Source organism: Ostrinia nubilalis, chromosome 29, assembly GCF_963855985.1.
Source record: "Ostrinia nubilalis chromosome 29, ilOstNubi1.1, whole genome shotgun sequence".
Taxonomy (NCBI): Eukaryota; Metazoa; Arthropoda; class Insecta; order Lepidoptera; family Crambidae; genus Ostrinia; species Ostrinia nubilalis.
In genome coordinates, this window is record NC_087116.1 from 3,856,738 (window position 1) to 3,873,779 (window position 17,042).

General features: G+C 39.0%; 1 protein-coding gene across 1 annotated transcript in view; it reads right to left on the reverse strand.

Moving 5' to 3' along the window:
- Positions 1–8,877: 8,877 nt before the first annotated feature.
- LOC135085704 (MAP kinase-activated protein kinase 2) overlaps positions 8,878–17,042 on the reverse strand; it is a 43,915-nt gene continuing 35,750 nt past the window's right edge. Inside the window, exons 4-8 of the mRNA XM_063980518.1 lie at positions 12,680–12,886; positions 11,668–11,799; positions 10,821–10,943; positions 10,000–10,152; positions 8,878–9,136 (exon numbers count right to left, since the gene is read on the reverse strand). Coding sequence (XP_063836588.1) covers positions 9,065–9,136; positions 10,000–10,152; positions 10,821–10,943; positions 11,668–11,799; positions 12,680–12,886 — 687 coding nt within the window. The 3' untranslated portion in view covers positions 8,878–9,064. The remainder of the gene's footprint in view (positions 9,137–9,999; positions 10,153–10,820; positions 10,944–11,667; positions 11,800–12,679; positions 12,887–17,042) is intronic.

A 17,042-nucleotide genomic window follows, 5' to 3' on the forward strand; every position in this document is an offset into this window, starting at 1 on the left:
TTGAGGGTTATGTTTACTACTCGGTTGGAGAGCATGTTTTTTACCCATCTGATGGTGCTTATATCAATCCCTTTTGCCTCCATTCCTTTTAGAATGGTTTCTATAGGGGTGTTGTCAAATGCACCTTCAACATCGAGAAAAGCACATAGGGCCGTTTGCTTATCCTCTAGGGATTTTTGCACCTTATCGACCAGATCGAGCAGGGCTGTTTCAGTAGATTTTCCCTTTTGGTATGCATGTTGGTTGATGCTTAGTGGTCTTTTCACTAAGTATTTGGCTCTAATGTGCTGGTCTAATATCCTTTCCATGGCCTTCATCAGGAAGGATGTTAGACTTATGGGTCTGAAGGATTTGGGTTGTGAGTAGTCCCTTTTCCCCGTTTTGGGTATAAAACGAACTTTGACCCAATTCCATGGTTCTGGTATAATACCCCAGGCGTAACTTGCTCTGAATATTTTTACCAGATGCGGGAGAAGTAAGTTATTACCTTTTTGTAGAAGAGCAGGAAAGATGCCATCTTCTCCCGCTGATTTAAATGGTTTAAACTTTTCCAAAGCCCATCTAATCTGGTTAGGCCTAAAGATATTGGAGGCCTTATTCCAGTCTGAGCATTTAGCCCTATGGAGTTCATCATTCCTTTGGGTATTGCTTTGTGTATTGATTTGGTACGAACCCGGAAAGTGTGAAGACCTAAGGAGATCCAGAGTCTCCATCTCGGTGTTCGTAAATGAGTTATCTGGCTTCTTTAGTAGTCCAAGATAGTTGTTTGGGGTCTTAGCGAGGATTTTGTGAATTCTTGCTCCTTTGTTAGTTTGTGCAATTTCTTCACAGAAGCGTCGCCAAGAGGCTCTTTTGGCTTTTCTGATTTGTTTGTTATATTCTGTTAGGGCCTTTCCGTACTTGTCCCAGTCGCACGGTTTGGCACGGTTGAATATACGACGTGTGATGGCTCTGAGCTTTTCTAGCTTCTTGTTCCACCACATTGGTGATTTGTTAGATTTTACTTCTTTTTCGGGGCAGCTTCGTTCGTAGGCATTGATTATGCCATTATTGAGCATTTTGACCGCGGCATTAAGAGAGTCCGGTGTTTTGATAGTTTTGGGTATATCCTTTAGATTCTCACTGAGCAGGGTTATATACATATCCCAGGAGGTGTCTTTTGGATTCCTTACTCTTGGATATTGAGCTTCTACCAGCCCTGAAATATCAAAACGTATATGTCTATGATCAGACATTGAGTTCTCGCTGCTGACGTGCCATTTTGTTATACATTTTGACACATTTTCTGTTGCGAATGTTATATCTATTACTTCCTGTCTGGTTTTTGTTACGAATGTTGGCGTGTGGCCATTGTTCAGCACCTGTAGACAGTTAGATAGAAGAAAATCGGATAGTAACTCACCTCTCATGTTGGTATCCGAGCTTCCCCAGATGGTATGGTGGGCGTTAGCATCGCATCCCACTATCAGTTCCGACTTTTGTCTTCTAGAGTATTCCAGGACGTTAGTCAGTTCTTCAGTGGGATCTTGCTTATCTCCAGGAAGATATGCCGAGCAGAAGAGTACTTTGGACCTGTTCGGCCCTTTGACTTCTACGTACGCGGTGACAGTATCTTCGCTGCAAAGTTCTGGACATGTTGTATAACAAAAGTTATACAATGAGATTATGAGACCCGTAGGTATCAAACTTAAAGGGTTGATTTTACTGTCACATGCAACAATTTTTGATGTCATTTTTAGTATGAAAAGGTAAATATTTTTCGGTAGAATTGAATTTCCTTCTCTTAAGAATTTCGAGACAAATAAATCTATCTATCTTGGGAAAAGTTGTACTTCAAGTTCGATACATCCTGTAAATTTGATACACCCTGTATAAAGTTTGATAGATCATGTATATCATAATATACATAAATCGAACGCACCTTAAAATGAAATAATCGAATTTGAAACCTTGAAATTAGAGATGAAACGGATAGTTGTTTGGCCGGATACCGGATACCGGATATCCGGCGAGCTGCTAGGCCGGATAGCCGGATATCCGGCGGCCGGATAGTTGTCCCATTGTCATGTTGCATGTCGTAACTAGTTTAGCGCTGCACAGGTGCTTCTAACGCGATCAGTGGGTCTAGTAGACAAGACAAGTCACACTTTTCGAAAATCGAATTCGTTCGAATAGAATGTCAGATTTTGCCACTAGTCTAAGGGGCAGATCAATTCGGGCGATTTCGGTTGCCATCGTGAGTATGTGATTGAATAGCGAAAATTCAATTAGTTTACTTGCTGCGTAATCTGACTGAACTGCATTATACAGGGTGACTTTGAAATCGTTGGCATTCTTTTTAAAATAAGACTTTACTCATGATTCCCCAAATATGAGTCATATCAAATGAATTAAAATTTCAATATTTGAAATCTTGTACAGACAGCACATCAATCTTCATACTGTTTTACTGTGGCATCTTATTTCAATGTATTAAGTGCTACAGAAATGAGGAGATCCGTAAACGAACCAAAGTCGCCGACATAGCCCGACGGATTAGCAAGCTGAAGTGGCAATGGGCAGGGCACATTAGCACATAGTACGCAGAACTGACGGCCGATGGGGCAGAAAGGTTCTGGAATGGAGGCCGCGTACCGGAAAACGCAGCGTGGGACGTCCACCTACAAGGTGGACCGACGACATCGTAAAGGTAGCAGGGAAGCGCTGGACGCAGGCCGCTACCAATCGATCAACATGGAAAGCATTGGGGGAGGCCTATGTTCAGCAGTGGACGTCCTATGGCTGAAATGATGAAGTGTTATTTTGCAACCAAATGTATAGGATGATGTGCTGTTGACTGGACAATAGTTTTAAACTCTTTTTAAGAGCACACTAATACAAATACATAGTTAAAATAATGACAAAAAATCTCATTGGATTTGTCTCATATTTGGGGAATGCACTATGTATCATGAGTAGTCTTTATTAAAAGGATGCCAACAATTTCAAAGTCACCCTGTATGTGATCAGACCATCAGTGAAAAAAAGATCGCCTATTTTATTTCGCAATATTTCGACAATTTTTGTAACTTTTTGGACTTTAGATAAAAACCGTCATTATTATAAGCCATTTAATTGATATTTAACTCAAAGGTTAATGTGTTTCATTTTATTATAGGAAATTTTCGTAGTTTTTTAATTTAATTTTATTTTTTTTATTTTTCTTTATTAAGGAAACAAACAGCATGAGTTTATACATGTGAACTTAAAAAATAAAAACAGTACAGTAGCCTAATCAGTTTCCACAGATAAACTTTACAAGTTAATCGAAAGTTATGCAGAGTGCGAGCAATTTAAAATCACAAAATATAAAAAACTAGCTTTCCGCCCGCGGCTTCGCCCGCGTGGAATTTTGTCTGTCACAGAAAAACTTTATCGCGCGCGTCCCTGTTTCAAAAACCGGGATAAAAACTATCCTATGTTCTTTCCCGGGACTCAAACTATCTCTATGCCAAATTTCATCAAAATCGGTTGCGAGGTTTAAGCGGGAAAGCGTAACAGACAGACAGACAGACAGACAGACAGACAGACAGACAGACAGACAGAGTTACTTTCGCATTTATAATATTAGTTGGGATGCACAACAAAACCTCACCTTTTTTCTTAATAGTGGAATAAAAAAAATCTTTATAATAATGAAGTTTGAAATCTATAAACCCTTCAATAGGCGACGAAACTGCGCCAACTTCAAATGAAATATGTCGATATCACTGTAAGCATCATTATACTTATTACTAGCTCTTATAAGAAAACTGTTACATCTGTAATTAGTCTTGCAAACAGGGGTTGAAAACGTGAACTTACGCCTCGCGCCAGGTCTAGAACATTTCAGAGCCAGACTGCTTAACAAGAAAGGAGAGTCGACTAATCCGTTGAGTATTTTAAATAAAAATATTTGATCTTTGTGCTCTCGGCGAACCAGTAAGGATTCAATTTTATTGGAATCAAAGTTCCTAAACCTGTATTTTAAACGTTTTACAAACTTATTCTGAATTCCCTCCAACATGTTAATATACTTGGAATACATCGGGTTCCAAACAGGCGATGCATACTCTAACTGAGAGCGAACGTAAGAGTTATAAAGTAAAATTAACGTGTTAGCATTTTTAAAATCAGTACTTTGACGCAAAATAAATCCAAGTAATCTATACGCTTTTGCTATAATTATATTAATATGAGGTTCAAAGTATAAGCCCCAATCCAGTTGAACCCCAAGATCTCTCACCTCGGTGACCCTCTTTAAGGATGTATCATAAAGTTTGTAGTCAAATTGTAGAACTTTTTTCTTCCTAGTAAAGGTTATAGTGTGACATTTGTCTACATTTAAATAAAGTCCATTACGAGAGCAATACTCACATAACCGTTTAAGATCACTTTGAAGCAATTCACAATCATTTCTAGATCTTATTGTAGAAAATATTTTCGTGTCATCCGCATAAAGTAATAACCTTGAATTTTGAAAATAATTGATTATGTCGTTAATAAAAATGTTAAAAAGCAATGGTCCGAGGTGAGATCCCTGGGGAACGCCGGAGGTAACTGGAGTAAAACTCGAAACAAACCCTTTGACTGTGACAGCTTGAGATCGATTCATAAGGTAAGATGTTAACCATCGCAAGAGGTCACCATGAACACCAATGGCGTTAAGCTTTAAAATTAACAACGAATGGGAAATTTTGTCAAACGCCTTGGAAAAATCGGTGTAAACAGCGTCCACCTGCGACCCGTTTTCCATCGATTCAAGAACAGTATCCAGGAATTCACATAAATTCGTCTCAGTCGAGCGCTTAGAAATAAAGCCATGCTGGTGCACTGTTAACAAAGGACTAATAGCAGGGTAAAGAGTGTCATAAACAATTTTTTCAAAGGTTTTTGGAAGAACAGAGAGTTTCGAGATACCACGATAGTTACGGATATTATGTTTGTCGCCGCTTTTATGAATAGGGACTACAAAAGAACGCTTCCAAATAAGAGGCATAATACCACATGATAATGATAACTTAAATAAATGTGCGACAGGGTATGACAGCTGCTTACTACATTTCACTAAAAATAAGGGATGCAAGCCATCAGGTCCACATCCCTTGGAAACGTTTATTTTATTTAAATATTTTTCAACAATTTCTTGCGTAATTTCTATATTACATAGCACGGCAGAGTTGGATTCTAAAATGTTTTGGTTTAAGGGCACATCCTGTACAAATACTGACTGAAAAAAAAAATTAAATAAATTAGCAATGGACTGACCGTCATTCCCTACCTCGTTATCAAGGCACAGTGTATCAGGAATGCTATTTGTGACTTTCCTAGATTTAATGTACGTCCAAAAGTGCTTGGAGCATCTGTTAATATTTATTTCTGATCTGGTTATATACAAATTGTAGCAAGATACTTCCAAGTCCTTTATCTCCTTTCTTAATATAGAGAAATTTTCGTAGTCCGATAATCTGCCGTAATTTTTCCATTTTTTATGTAGTTTCTTTTTCTTTTTAATCATTTTAATTAATTTATAAGAAAACCACACAGGATAATTATTACAATTATTTGCCTTTTTTTTAATATCCGGTATCCGGCCGGATAGTGAGCTACTATCCGGTATCCGGCCGGATAGTAAATTTAGGCCGGATATCCGGCCTACCGGATAGTTGCCGGATATCCGTTTCATCTCTACTTGAAATCTTCAAAAAAAATTACATAAATGGCAATGTGACGATGAAAATTACAGAAAAATATAAACGAGGTGTGTTCATTACCTAATTAAGCCTTGTATACCTACGAATTAACAATTAATACAATTACAAAATACAATTAAACTATATAATTAAGTATTTTTATAGCTCAAGTAAATATGAGCCTATTTTATACTTCGTCACACTTTTGTTAACACGTCCAAACCAAGCACATCAGCTTACATAACTACTCAATGGATTTTGAACTTTAAATCATAGAAATAAAGTACACAATCCGTTTGGGAAACTCGACTTGTTCGTAACTTAGGTTTCTATTACGAATAAAAACTCAACTCGATTCATCTCAGTCACAGATTATGCCCTGTGATTGGTCTATAGTCCGGTCGCCGAGCACGTAGAATTCCGTCCAATGACCCCAAGCTACCCATCCTTATCGCGCTTGCACACTCACTGCGGCCGCCCGTCGCACAGTCGCGACAGCAATATAATTACGTGCGAGCGATAAGGATGGGGTCATTGGACGAAATCCTACGTGCTCAGCGACCGGACTTTAAATTAAAACACATGGTCCGAAGAAAAACCAGAATCAATTGAGACTATTTCATTATAATGCACATTTCACCTCACCAAAAACTCAATGTTGAAATCAATGGGGTACCTATAGAAGTTATAGACTGACCAGACTGATATTCGCTTTAATCTATGCTTAAAATTGAATCGAGTATTGAATTTCGTTCAGTAATAATTTTAATCCACAAGTCAAAATATTTATTAATCAATAAATGTATACAATTATATTCCACACCCCGAAAATTTGTGACTTATATTTTTAGTTACACATAGAAGCGAACGATTTTATATATGAAAAATACATTTATATGAAAATATCTTCTCTTAAAATGGACGGCAAATTAACAATATTTTGTATATTATATATTTTTCTCGAAATTAATTTAATAAGCCAATGGATTTCATACAGTCAACCACATGATAGTTTATACATCTTAATTTAAACATGTAAAACTGTATACACGTAAAAGCTGACTGTATACAATAGTATATTGCACTTATTTAACAAGTATAGGTTAGATTTAACAACATTGTGCTAAGAACAACGTGGAAAAGCAAAAAAGAACATCTATATGACAACTAGGCGAATTTTTAAAACAAAATGTATACTCGTATGTGTAGGCATATACAAAAAAAAATGCGTCTTTAAGGTAATCAAACGTTGTACTACGTTATAACAAAAAATAATCAATAGATATTGATCGACATACAACACTAAACGTTTTAATATTAATGTATATTTAATTGACATAAAGACACATATTTATACACACATTTCACAATTTCGGACACCTTGGTGGCATCATATTATGTAGGTATGTTATTTAAGATAGCTAAACATTATACATATAGGTACGTACATCAAAATAATAAAGATAACTAGTGTAAGCCTTTGGATGCTATGTATAGGCAATTCATTAAAATATTCCTAGGAGTAAAAACTATAACGAGCCTAGAATATAATGTATAGCACAGCACCACAAAAATAAATATTATGTAAGATATATTTTTGTAAACATTACATTTTTTTCCACCTAGGTTGCGTATCCGTAATTTTTTTGTATACTTAAACTTCGCGTGTATATTTTTGTATAATAAAATATATATTTTGTGATAGATTGTATATTTTTTAATTGCACGTTTTGTAAATAAATGGTGATGTACTTTTGAATTACAATTGACATAGACAGCTGTTTGTGAACAAGATGTGATGTCATTTGATTTCATTACATAAGAATAATGTTTTAATAATAAAAAAAATATATTTTTGAAAATTGTGTCAATATTTTTGTGATGTTTTTTATTAATTAAGTAAGTAAGAGGTAATTTTTATTAGAGTCAGAAAATATACAAAGTAATTATTTCTAATGAAAATCGTCAAAAATTAAATGACGATATTGATGCAGTATCGAATGATGGATCATTCATAACTTATCTAAGAGAAAGTACAAATAACTTGAAGTTACATACAAATATTTGATGCCAAGTTACAATATAACTATTTTTATACAGTTTTTTGTGATATTGCGTTTTGTAAGTCCAAGCTAACATTAAATTTAATAAGCAATCAAGAAATAATCCAATAAACCACAATTATTAACGAAAATGTAACTGGATTGTCTTAATTCGTTTTTAATACGTTTTAACAAATGTCAAGTTGTAACGCTCTGGTATCGCTCTCAAGAACTATGACGTACGTATTATATCTTGTATACAAAATATATAATATTTATCAAGTATAAGCGTCACAACCTGATTCCAAAACATATTAACAATGTAAGAAAGAGCGGATTTGCACTATATCCGAACCGAATCCGTTAAAATACGGATCTAGAAAACTAACTAGAGATATCGGATTTAGTCCGTAAAAAATAGTTCTACGACTACTCCGGAAGGTATTAAGGATCGGATTCGGATCCGACGTAGTACATTACCGCTCTGACGTATAGACTTAAGTCTTAATAAGGTGTCAATAACTGCTAGCGTGAGGTTCTTAGATTAATAACGCCTAGATGGATAGTCTTCATGCAAGCGCTTCGTCTAAAGTGAGGCAAAAATCATATGTCATCTTACAAGATTTTGACCAGTCAGAAACGTATGGAAAAACTGAGCCAACAATCTAATCTAGCGCATAATTCAGTAGTAACTGAGGTAAGGAAGCGGCACGGGAGGGTGTTTTGTCAGTACCTGAGGTATGGAAGCGGCACGGGATAAAAAGAGCCTCCGTTTTTGTTGACATCAAACGTCAACGAGACTTCAGATTTGCTTTAGATTTGTATGCTTTTTCACGTCATAATGTTAATGTTTGTCGACCGTTTGGTGTAGTGGTTCGAATCGGACTACTATTCCGGAGGTTGCGGGTTCGATTCCCGCACAGTACAAACATTTGTGTGCATGAACATATTTGTTTGTATTGGACTGGGTGTTTTCTATGTATAATATTATGTATGTATTTACAAAAAAAAAAAGTATATAAGTATGTTTATATCCGTTGTCTAGTACCCATAGTACAAGCTTTGCTTAGTTTGGGACTAGAAGCGCAGTGTAAAATGTCCAAGAATATTTATTTATTTATTATTAATGCCACCCCTTCCCTGCCACTCCTATACCTCAGGCAGACTTAGTTAAGCGCTAGTAATACCTATAGTTTGAAGTGCCACTTTTGCTCCACTCGCGTTTCTTGGCGTTATGCTTCTATGGTGAGGATATGATAACATCGTCTAGCTAAACAGGTAAAATGCGTTTATAAGCTTACACTACTGGCTTCAGGCTCTCACTTTGCTCCGCCGCTTGTTTAGTAACGTGTTGTTGCTCTGTTCGAGGGCTTTTATTTGCACCTGTAAAGATAACACGATTAATTAATAAAGTTTTGGTGATATTGGTATTTGGTAGTAAGCTGAAGAGGTATCATCAATGTGGATATGGTATGTTTGTCTCGTCATTTTTCTTTGTGTATTTGACATAGTGTTGTGTTTATGTTTATAAGGTAGGATTTTATCAAGTATATGACTCCGTTATTATGTATAAATGTATATGTATTTATAGACTCATACATACAGCCTCTTTTTCAATCACATTATTTAATTGAAAAAGAGGCTGACAAAGGTGACTGAGTTTCTTCCGCAACTTCTCAGCACCAGCCCATATGTCGTCTCGAAGTGGTGGTAGGGCAAGCTATATTTGGGACGTGTATAAGTGCCCTGGAAAAGGCCTATGTACTGAATAAACTATTTGATTTAATTTGACATATGCGAAGCGTTGTGTTTCTTAATCTCTGTACATGGCTAATGAAATTTTGTAGTAGGTAATCTGTGTTTTAGTTTTGACGCTTACGGCGACCCCAGTGCCCCAAAGGTCTTTGCTAAAAACCAGTGTCGTGGCATCTATATGTCACGACTAATGCTGAGCCAGGTACCTTTTTGGCACAGGTCACTCAAAGCTATTTAAAAATTGTGATAAGGTTTCTTTTTTTTGTTCATTTATTTATTTAAAGACTTTATTGCACACACAACAATGTTCAGTACAAAAAGGCGAGCTTAATGCCATAAGTCATTCTCTACCAGCTGACCTTGAGCAAAACAGAGATATTGAGTAGGCGGTGCTAAAAAGCTACAAAAATGTACATGTTTATGCATCTATTTATCTTCTATTGTGTGCCAAATAAACAATATTATATTATATTTTATTCAATGTGTGTTACCTGGTCATAATCGACGCGCATCGTTGCCAAGGAGCGTGTCATCTCATCCTGAACCTCGGCCCACGCGTCACCGCTCTCTCGTAATAATGTATGGGTGTATAACGGCGTCTGGGGCACTTGGGTGTACTGACGCACCCAGGGACTGGCCATCACCTGTGGACAAAGTGGATATTATAAATGGTAGATCAAGTGAAACAGGCATTTTTTAATTAATTTCTGGTAACCAAAATCCTAGAGATTTATTTCTGCTTATGGACCTCTAGAGGTTTATATTATTTCGACTTGTATGAGTCGATCATATTAATGAGTAATAAGACCAAGACAATAAAATAAGGGTTCATTCGTTTCAGCCGAAAGACGTCCACTGCTGGACAAAGGCATCCCTCAAGGACTTCCACAAAGACCGGTCCTGCGCCGCTAGTATCCAAGCATCTTCCGCGACCTTCACAATATCGTCGGTCCACCTAGTGGGAGGCCTACCCACGCTACGTCTTCGGTTCGTGGTCGCCACTCAAAACATTCCTGTCCCAGCGGCTATCAGCTCTACAAAATAAATAGGGTGTTTTAACTATATTACTTTTGTTGCTGATGTTTCAACTTCAATCCATAATAATCATGGATTTCGTGAAAATAAAACTAGTGGACATGACAACAAATTGCTTGATACTCAATGCGCTCATCTTAAGCAACAGAAATCGACTAATAAATATTTTGTCGTGGTTGGTCAAAGTTCTTAACGATGATATTCGATAAACGATGTTTGCTTGACGGCAACGGTATAATTGCAATATTCCAATCAAAATTGAACCTTAAGTGTATACCTGGTGGATAGTAAGTCGCTTGGCCGGGTCCACGGACAGCATGCCGCGGATGAGATTCTTGGCCTCGGACGACACGTTTGACCACTCCGGCTCGGGGAAATCGTACTGGCCCAGCCTGATGCGCTGGAGAGAAATATTTTAATTATTATTATGACAGACACTTTAAAAACTTCGAACTAAACGGACTATCATTGTAATTACCAAAGCCAATATAAATTAAAACCATATATTTTTATATATTTTACACTCATATTTATCCGGCTCGAAGGACCATTAGTGTTATTTCCTAGGAAAGATATCTTTTTATAGGTTTTAGGTATCTTGCAACTCACGAAGGCGAGTGAGCTTTACTTGTGTGTACGTGTACGTACATGCGCATAACGATAGTGTAATGTCTATCAAAACTTATGAGAAACGAACATTAGCGAGCCAACACACATGTAAAGCTCACTCGCCTTCGTGAATTGCAACAACTATACTAGATTTTGATCGCGACTTCGACCGTAGCAGACCCAATAATCTGTCACAGTCACAGAAATTTCCATGTTTTTATTGGTTATAAAACTAGTTCTACCCAAAATTTCATTTCAATCAGTTCAGTATTTTAAGCGTGATAGAGAAAAAATAAAACAAATAGCCGTCTATCAATTTCAAACCATTTTATTCACCACATTTTTAAATAAAGTACGAAGTAGGATTCAGAATATTGTTAATTCTTGGTGCTTTTTAAAATAATGAAAAGAAATACAAAAAAGGAAACTATTTTGAAGTCAAATATTTTCCCTAAAAAGTTCATTAAAATTCTTCAAATGACTTCAAAAACATTTTCGAATATGGCAACACATACCTTCTTCATCCCCGGCGATATGGCAAGCCCGTGGTTGCTGTAAAACGGCGGGAACCCGCACAGAAGTATGTACATCACCACACCTAGCGACCAGATGTCGCATGACTTGTCGTACTTTTCTGGACCTAGTACCTGGAACAGTGATTTTTGAAGTTATTATACATATTTTCAACCGACTTAAAAAAAAGGAGGAGGTTCTCAATTCTAACTCCGATAACGATGATAACTCCGTCAATTATGAACCGATTTGAACAAATCTTTTTTCGGCGTATAGGTAATACCTCAAGGGTGGTCCCATTTAAATTTAATAATAAAAAAACAACCCCCAAGGGTGGAAAATTGGGGATGAACTTTTTTATACGCAATATCTCCGCCGATTATAAACCAATTTGAACGATAATTTTTTTGTTGAATAGGTATTATCAAAAGGGTGGTTTCATGCGAATTTGAAGAAAATATTTCACCCCCAAGGGTGGAAAATTGGGGATGAACTTTTTTATACGCAATATCTCCGCCGAATATGAACCAATTTGAACGATTATTTTTTTGTTGAATAGGTATTATCAAAATTTTTTAATTTTTAGTTTTTTTTTTGTGTTCACGCATTTGAAGTCGGTTATATTTTTTAAAAAAAGTTATAGTCCACAAGAAGTGTTTAATTTTTAGGGGTTTGCCAAGGGAATTTGTGTTCTGAATGTTGTAACGAGATTATTGGGATAAGGTTAAAACTGCCATAGTCTGCTATAAGGACTTTGCAAGGTACGCACATAGAATCTTTACCTTTCATAGTAAATCCCAAACTTTTGCCTATGGAAATTGTAAGTTGTAATCTCTGTATTAAAGCCCAAATTCCTTACCTCAGGGGCGTCATAGTAAGGCGTGTAGCATGACGTTTATAGCGCAAGGACTCTGCAAGGTACACTCATGGGACCTTTACCTTTCCTAGTGAAACCTACTTTTGCCAATGAAAATTCTGATTTGTTATCTTTAATTTAGAGTTCAAATTCCATACCTCAGGGGCGACATAGTAAGGCGTGTAACACGGCGTTTGTAGCGTATCAGCGGGCGTCAGGGTCTCCTTAGCGAATCCAAAGTCTGTCAGTTTCAACACCGCGTTTGGTTCTGCACTCGTATAGAGCAAGTTCTCTGGTTTGATGTCCCGGTGGGCTATGTTCGAGTCGTGGAGGTGACGGACGGCTACGCAGATTGAGTGCATTATCTGTGGATTTAAAAAAAATGTAGTTAAAAAAGGGTTTTTACTGACTGCAAAATGTTAAACGTGTAACGGGACTATTCCAACCTCTCGCTGCGACTCCTGTGTAGCCAGAATTTACAGCTTGACCGCCAATAAAAACCCAACCAGTGAAGGTCAAGTTGTCCCGGGAGAAAGTTAAACTGTCGTTAGATGGGTCTAAAACGCTTCGAAGAAGTTTAATTTCTCCCTTTTAAAGATCAATTAAAATTGGTCATATCTCAAAACTCATGAAACTTTTCTACGGACATATTAGATTTATTCGATGTGTCTTTGCTAGCATCTAAAGCCCGGTGTCCGAGCACGTAGAATTTTGTCCAATGACCCCAAGCTACCCATCGTTATCGCTCGCGCGTAATTATGTTGCTGTTGCGCTCGCACTCACTGCGGGTGCCAGTCGCACAGTCGCGACAGCAATATAATTACGCGCGAGCGACAAGGATGGGTAGCTTGGGGTCATTGGACAAAATTCTACGTGCTCGGCGACCAGACTATACCTGCGGTGTCAGTACAATGTGCTAATTTTAGGACACCCTGTGAATCTAGGCAATGAATGCTGCCAGAAATTAATTCCAATGTTCCCCAAGCCTTATACAGAAGCCATGATATCTTATGCAGTTGTAACAGATACCATTTTACAATGACAATGTAATCTCATGTACAGTCAGCGTCAAATAGTTCGTGATATTCAAAGTAGCCAAAAAGCTCGCAACACGGCTTTATGCGCGTCCAATAATATATTTGGGATGCTGTTGAGACTGCCTCGTTTTTGTAGCGCATCAGGGATGTTTGCGGATTACCAAACAGACGGGTTTAGCGCCATAATACGCAAGAAATCTGTATCCCTTATTACCAGTCGCAACAGCATTCTGAGGACCCTAGCGGACAGATACACATCGCCGCTATGTAAGTGTCTTGTGCAGAGACTGATCACGGGGCCTTATCCACCCCCATGATGGTCCGTCTCTGCACAGGGTATAAGTTTTTGAATTTGTTATTGTTTGTGTGTAAAGGGTACGTGGCTTAATATGGAAACTCACGTAGTCACTTTTGAATAAAATATAATATATTGTAAAATCTCCTATTTTACTACCTGACGTTATTCTCACATCAACAACCCGGTTACCATCGCAACCGCCGTAGCCTATACCCGGCGCAAAGAGTTTTGCTTACCGCTACACTACCCCCCCACGAAGAAAGATAGCCCACGGCAAAAAAAATAACTAAAAAAACTTGGATCCCCCATAAGAAAGAAAAAGGAAAAAAAAAACTTATGAAACTGCGGGGACTTTAAACCTCACCCTACGGCCTGACCGAGTGGTATAAGCCTTCGTGATTGGTAGAGGAGGCACAATTGCGGCGGGTTGTGATGAATGAGGCGATGACGGTGGTGACGAAGATGGAGATGCTACAGACACCCGCGTGGATGATGCAATCGCAGATGGATCGACATCAATGAAAGCGGGCTTAACCCTATCCAAGCTTACAGAAACATTCCTCGTGCCGACATCAAGACTTATCGTTTTATCACCCCTTTTAAGTACCTTATGCGGACCAGAATATGGGCATTTCAAAGCAGGTCTGTTTGGAATATCATCTCTAAGGAACACATGGCTAGTCGTTGCCAGATCTTGTGATACAAATGTCTTCGGTTGACCGTGACGTACAGGTGAGCAAGGTTTCAGATCAGCCACATATTTCCGCAATTGTGCGACATAAGATTTAATATCTTCAACACGATCAGTCTTGGCATGCGAAACAAACTCCCCTGGTAAACGCAATGGTTCCCCATACACCAATTCTGCCGCAGAAGTCTGTAAGTCCTCTTTCAACGCAGAACGCATACCTAATAAAACAACTGGAAGGCTATTGCACCAGGAATCGCCGTGACACATGAGAGCTGACTTTAGCTGTCGATGCATTCTCTCAACTAAGCCGTTAGCACAGGGGTGGTAACTAGTAGTGCGTATTCGATCTGCTGAGCAAAACCGCATCAAATCTTGGAAGAGAGCAGACTCAAACTGCCTCCCCTGGTCAGTTGTTACGACAGACGGAACACCGAAACGAGCAATCCACTCCCTAGTAAGAGTTTCAGCAACTACCTCGGCCGTTATGTTACTGATGGGCCAGGCCTCCGGCCAGCGTGTAAATCGATCAACGGCAGTAAGGCAGTACTGGAACCCTTTGCTAGGTGGAAGTGGGCCAATAATGTCAACGTGGATATGCTTGAACCGGCCGGAAGGAAGATCAAAGTCGCCAACAGGTGTTCGGGTATGTCTGCTAATCTTGCTACGTTGACACTTGATGCAGGAACGGGCCCAATTCCGACAGTCCTTCTTCATACCAGGCCACACGTAACGTTCAGCCATCAGACGTGTAGATGCCCTTACGCCAGGATGACTTAAACCATGAAGCATCAAAAAACGCGCCTTACGAAAGTCAGGTGGCAAATAAGGCCTAGGCTTCCCAATTGAAGTATCGCATATAATCGGAACATCAGCGCCAGGAATATTCACTTTTTCAAGCTTCAGTGAAGAATTCTCTTCAAGTTCCGGAAGCTCTTCGTCAACAGATTGAGCCTTGGCTAATGCCACGTAATCACTTTCCAAATTAACGGCATCTACACGCGACAAAGCATCAGCCACTACGTTTTCCTCCCCTTTCACATGCACAACATCAGTTGTGAACTGTGAAATGAAGGACAGTTGGTTTAATTGCACAGGGGGTAACTTTTCACGCCGCTGTGCAAATGCGTAGATAAGTGGCTTATGGTCTGTGTAAATTGTTACGTGTTGCGTCTCTAACACGTGTCGAAAGTGTTGAACCGCTTCATAAACAGCTAGCAATTCTCTATAATAGGCCGGCCACTCACTTTGTCGGGCAGTGAGCTTTTTGCTAAAGAAAGCTAAAGGCTGCCACGTACCGTGAACCTGCTGTTGGAGACAAGCTCCCACCTGTACAGATGAGGCATCAGTAAACAGGCCTAAACGAGCATTGCAAACCGGATACACAAGCAATGTTGCGTTCTGCAGATGTTCTTTGCATTTCTCAAAGGCTAGTTTGAGTTCCAGTGTCCAAGGAACGGGGTTAGCGCCCTTAAGTTTGGTATTAGCTAGAACATTAATCAGAGGAGCTTGAAATGCAGCAGCTTGTGGAATGAAACGGCGGTAAAAATTTATCATGCCCAAGAAACGACGAAGACCTTGTACCGTCAATGGCAAAGGATAATCTCTTAAGGCCTCAATACGTTTTAATGGAGGGCGAATACCTTCTTTGGACACCTGATAACCTAGAAAGGTTACCTCAGGCGCACCAAACACACATTTAGACGTGTTTATAACCACACCATAATCAACAAGACGACGAAACAGGGTACGAAGATGCTGCACATGCTGGACTGCATCCTTGGAGTACACAAGGATGTCATCAACATAAGGGAAGCAAAAATCGAGTCCTTTCACGACCTCGTCAATAAAACGCTGAAACGTTTGTCCAGCATTACGCAAACCAAAGGTCATGAAAGGAAACTCGAATAACCCAAAAGGAGTGGTTATGGCCGTCTTGCAAATATCTGCCTCGTTCACTGGAATTTGCTGGTACGCTTTCACCAGGTCTATAGTTGAAAATATAGTAGATCCTGATAGCGTGTTAGCAAAATCAGCAATGTGCCTCACAGGATATCGATCAGGCACCGTCCTGGCATTTAAAGCGCGAAAATCCCCACAAGGACGCCAACCATTTTCTCCTTTGCGCGCCATATGAAGAGGAGAAGACCACGGACTGCTTGAAGGACGTGCTGTCCCGCAGGCAACCATGTCATCAAACTCTCTTTTTGCCTCTAACAGCTTCTCCGGAGCTAGACGGCGTGGGCGACTCGAAACCGGAGGGCCTTCAGTTGTGATAATGTGGTGAACTGTAGAGTGTTTGACAACTCGCGGTAAGCCAGGTGGCTTAGTCAGATCTGGAAACTCGAGCAAAATCTCGGAAAATGGTGACTGATTAATGGACACCGCTCTAATACTGGCCTGTGAAGTCTTATCCACTGAAACAGCAGTCGAGCAATTAGTAGTTCCGTCTATTAGTCGTTTATTACAAAGGTCTGGTAATAGACTGTAATGCGCCA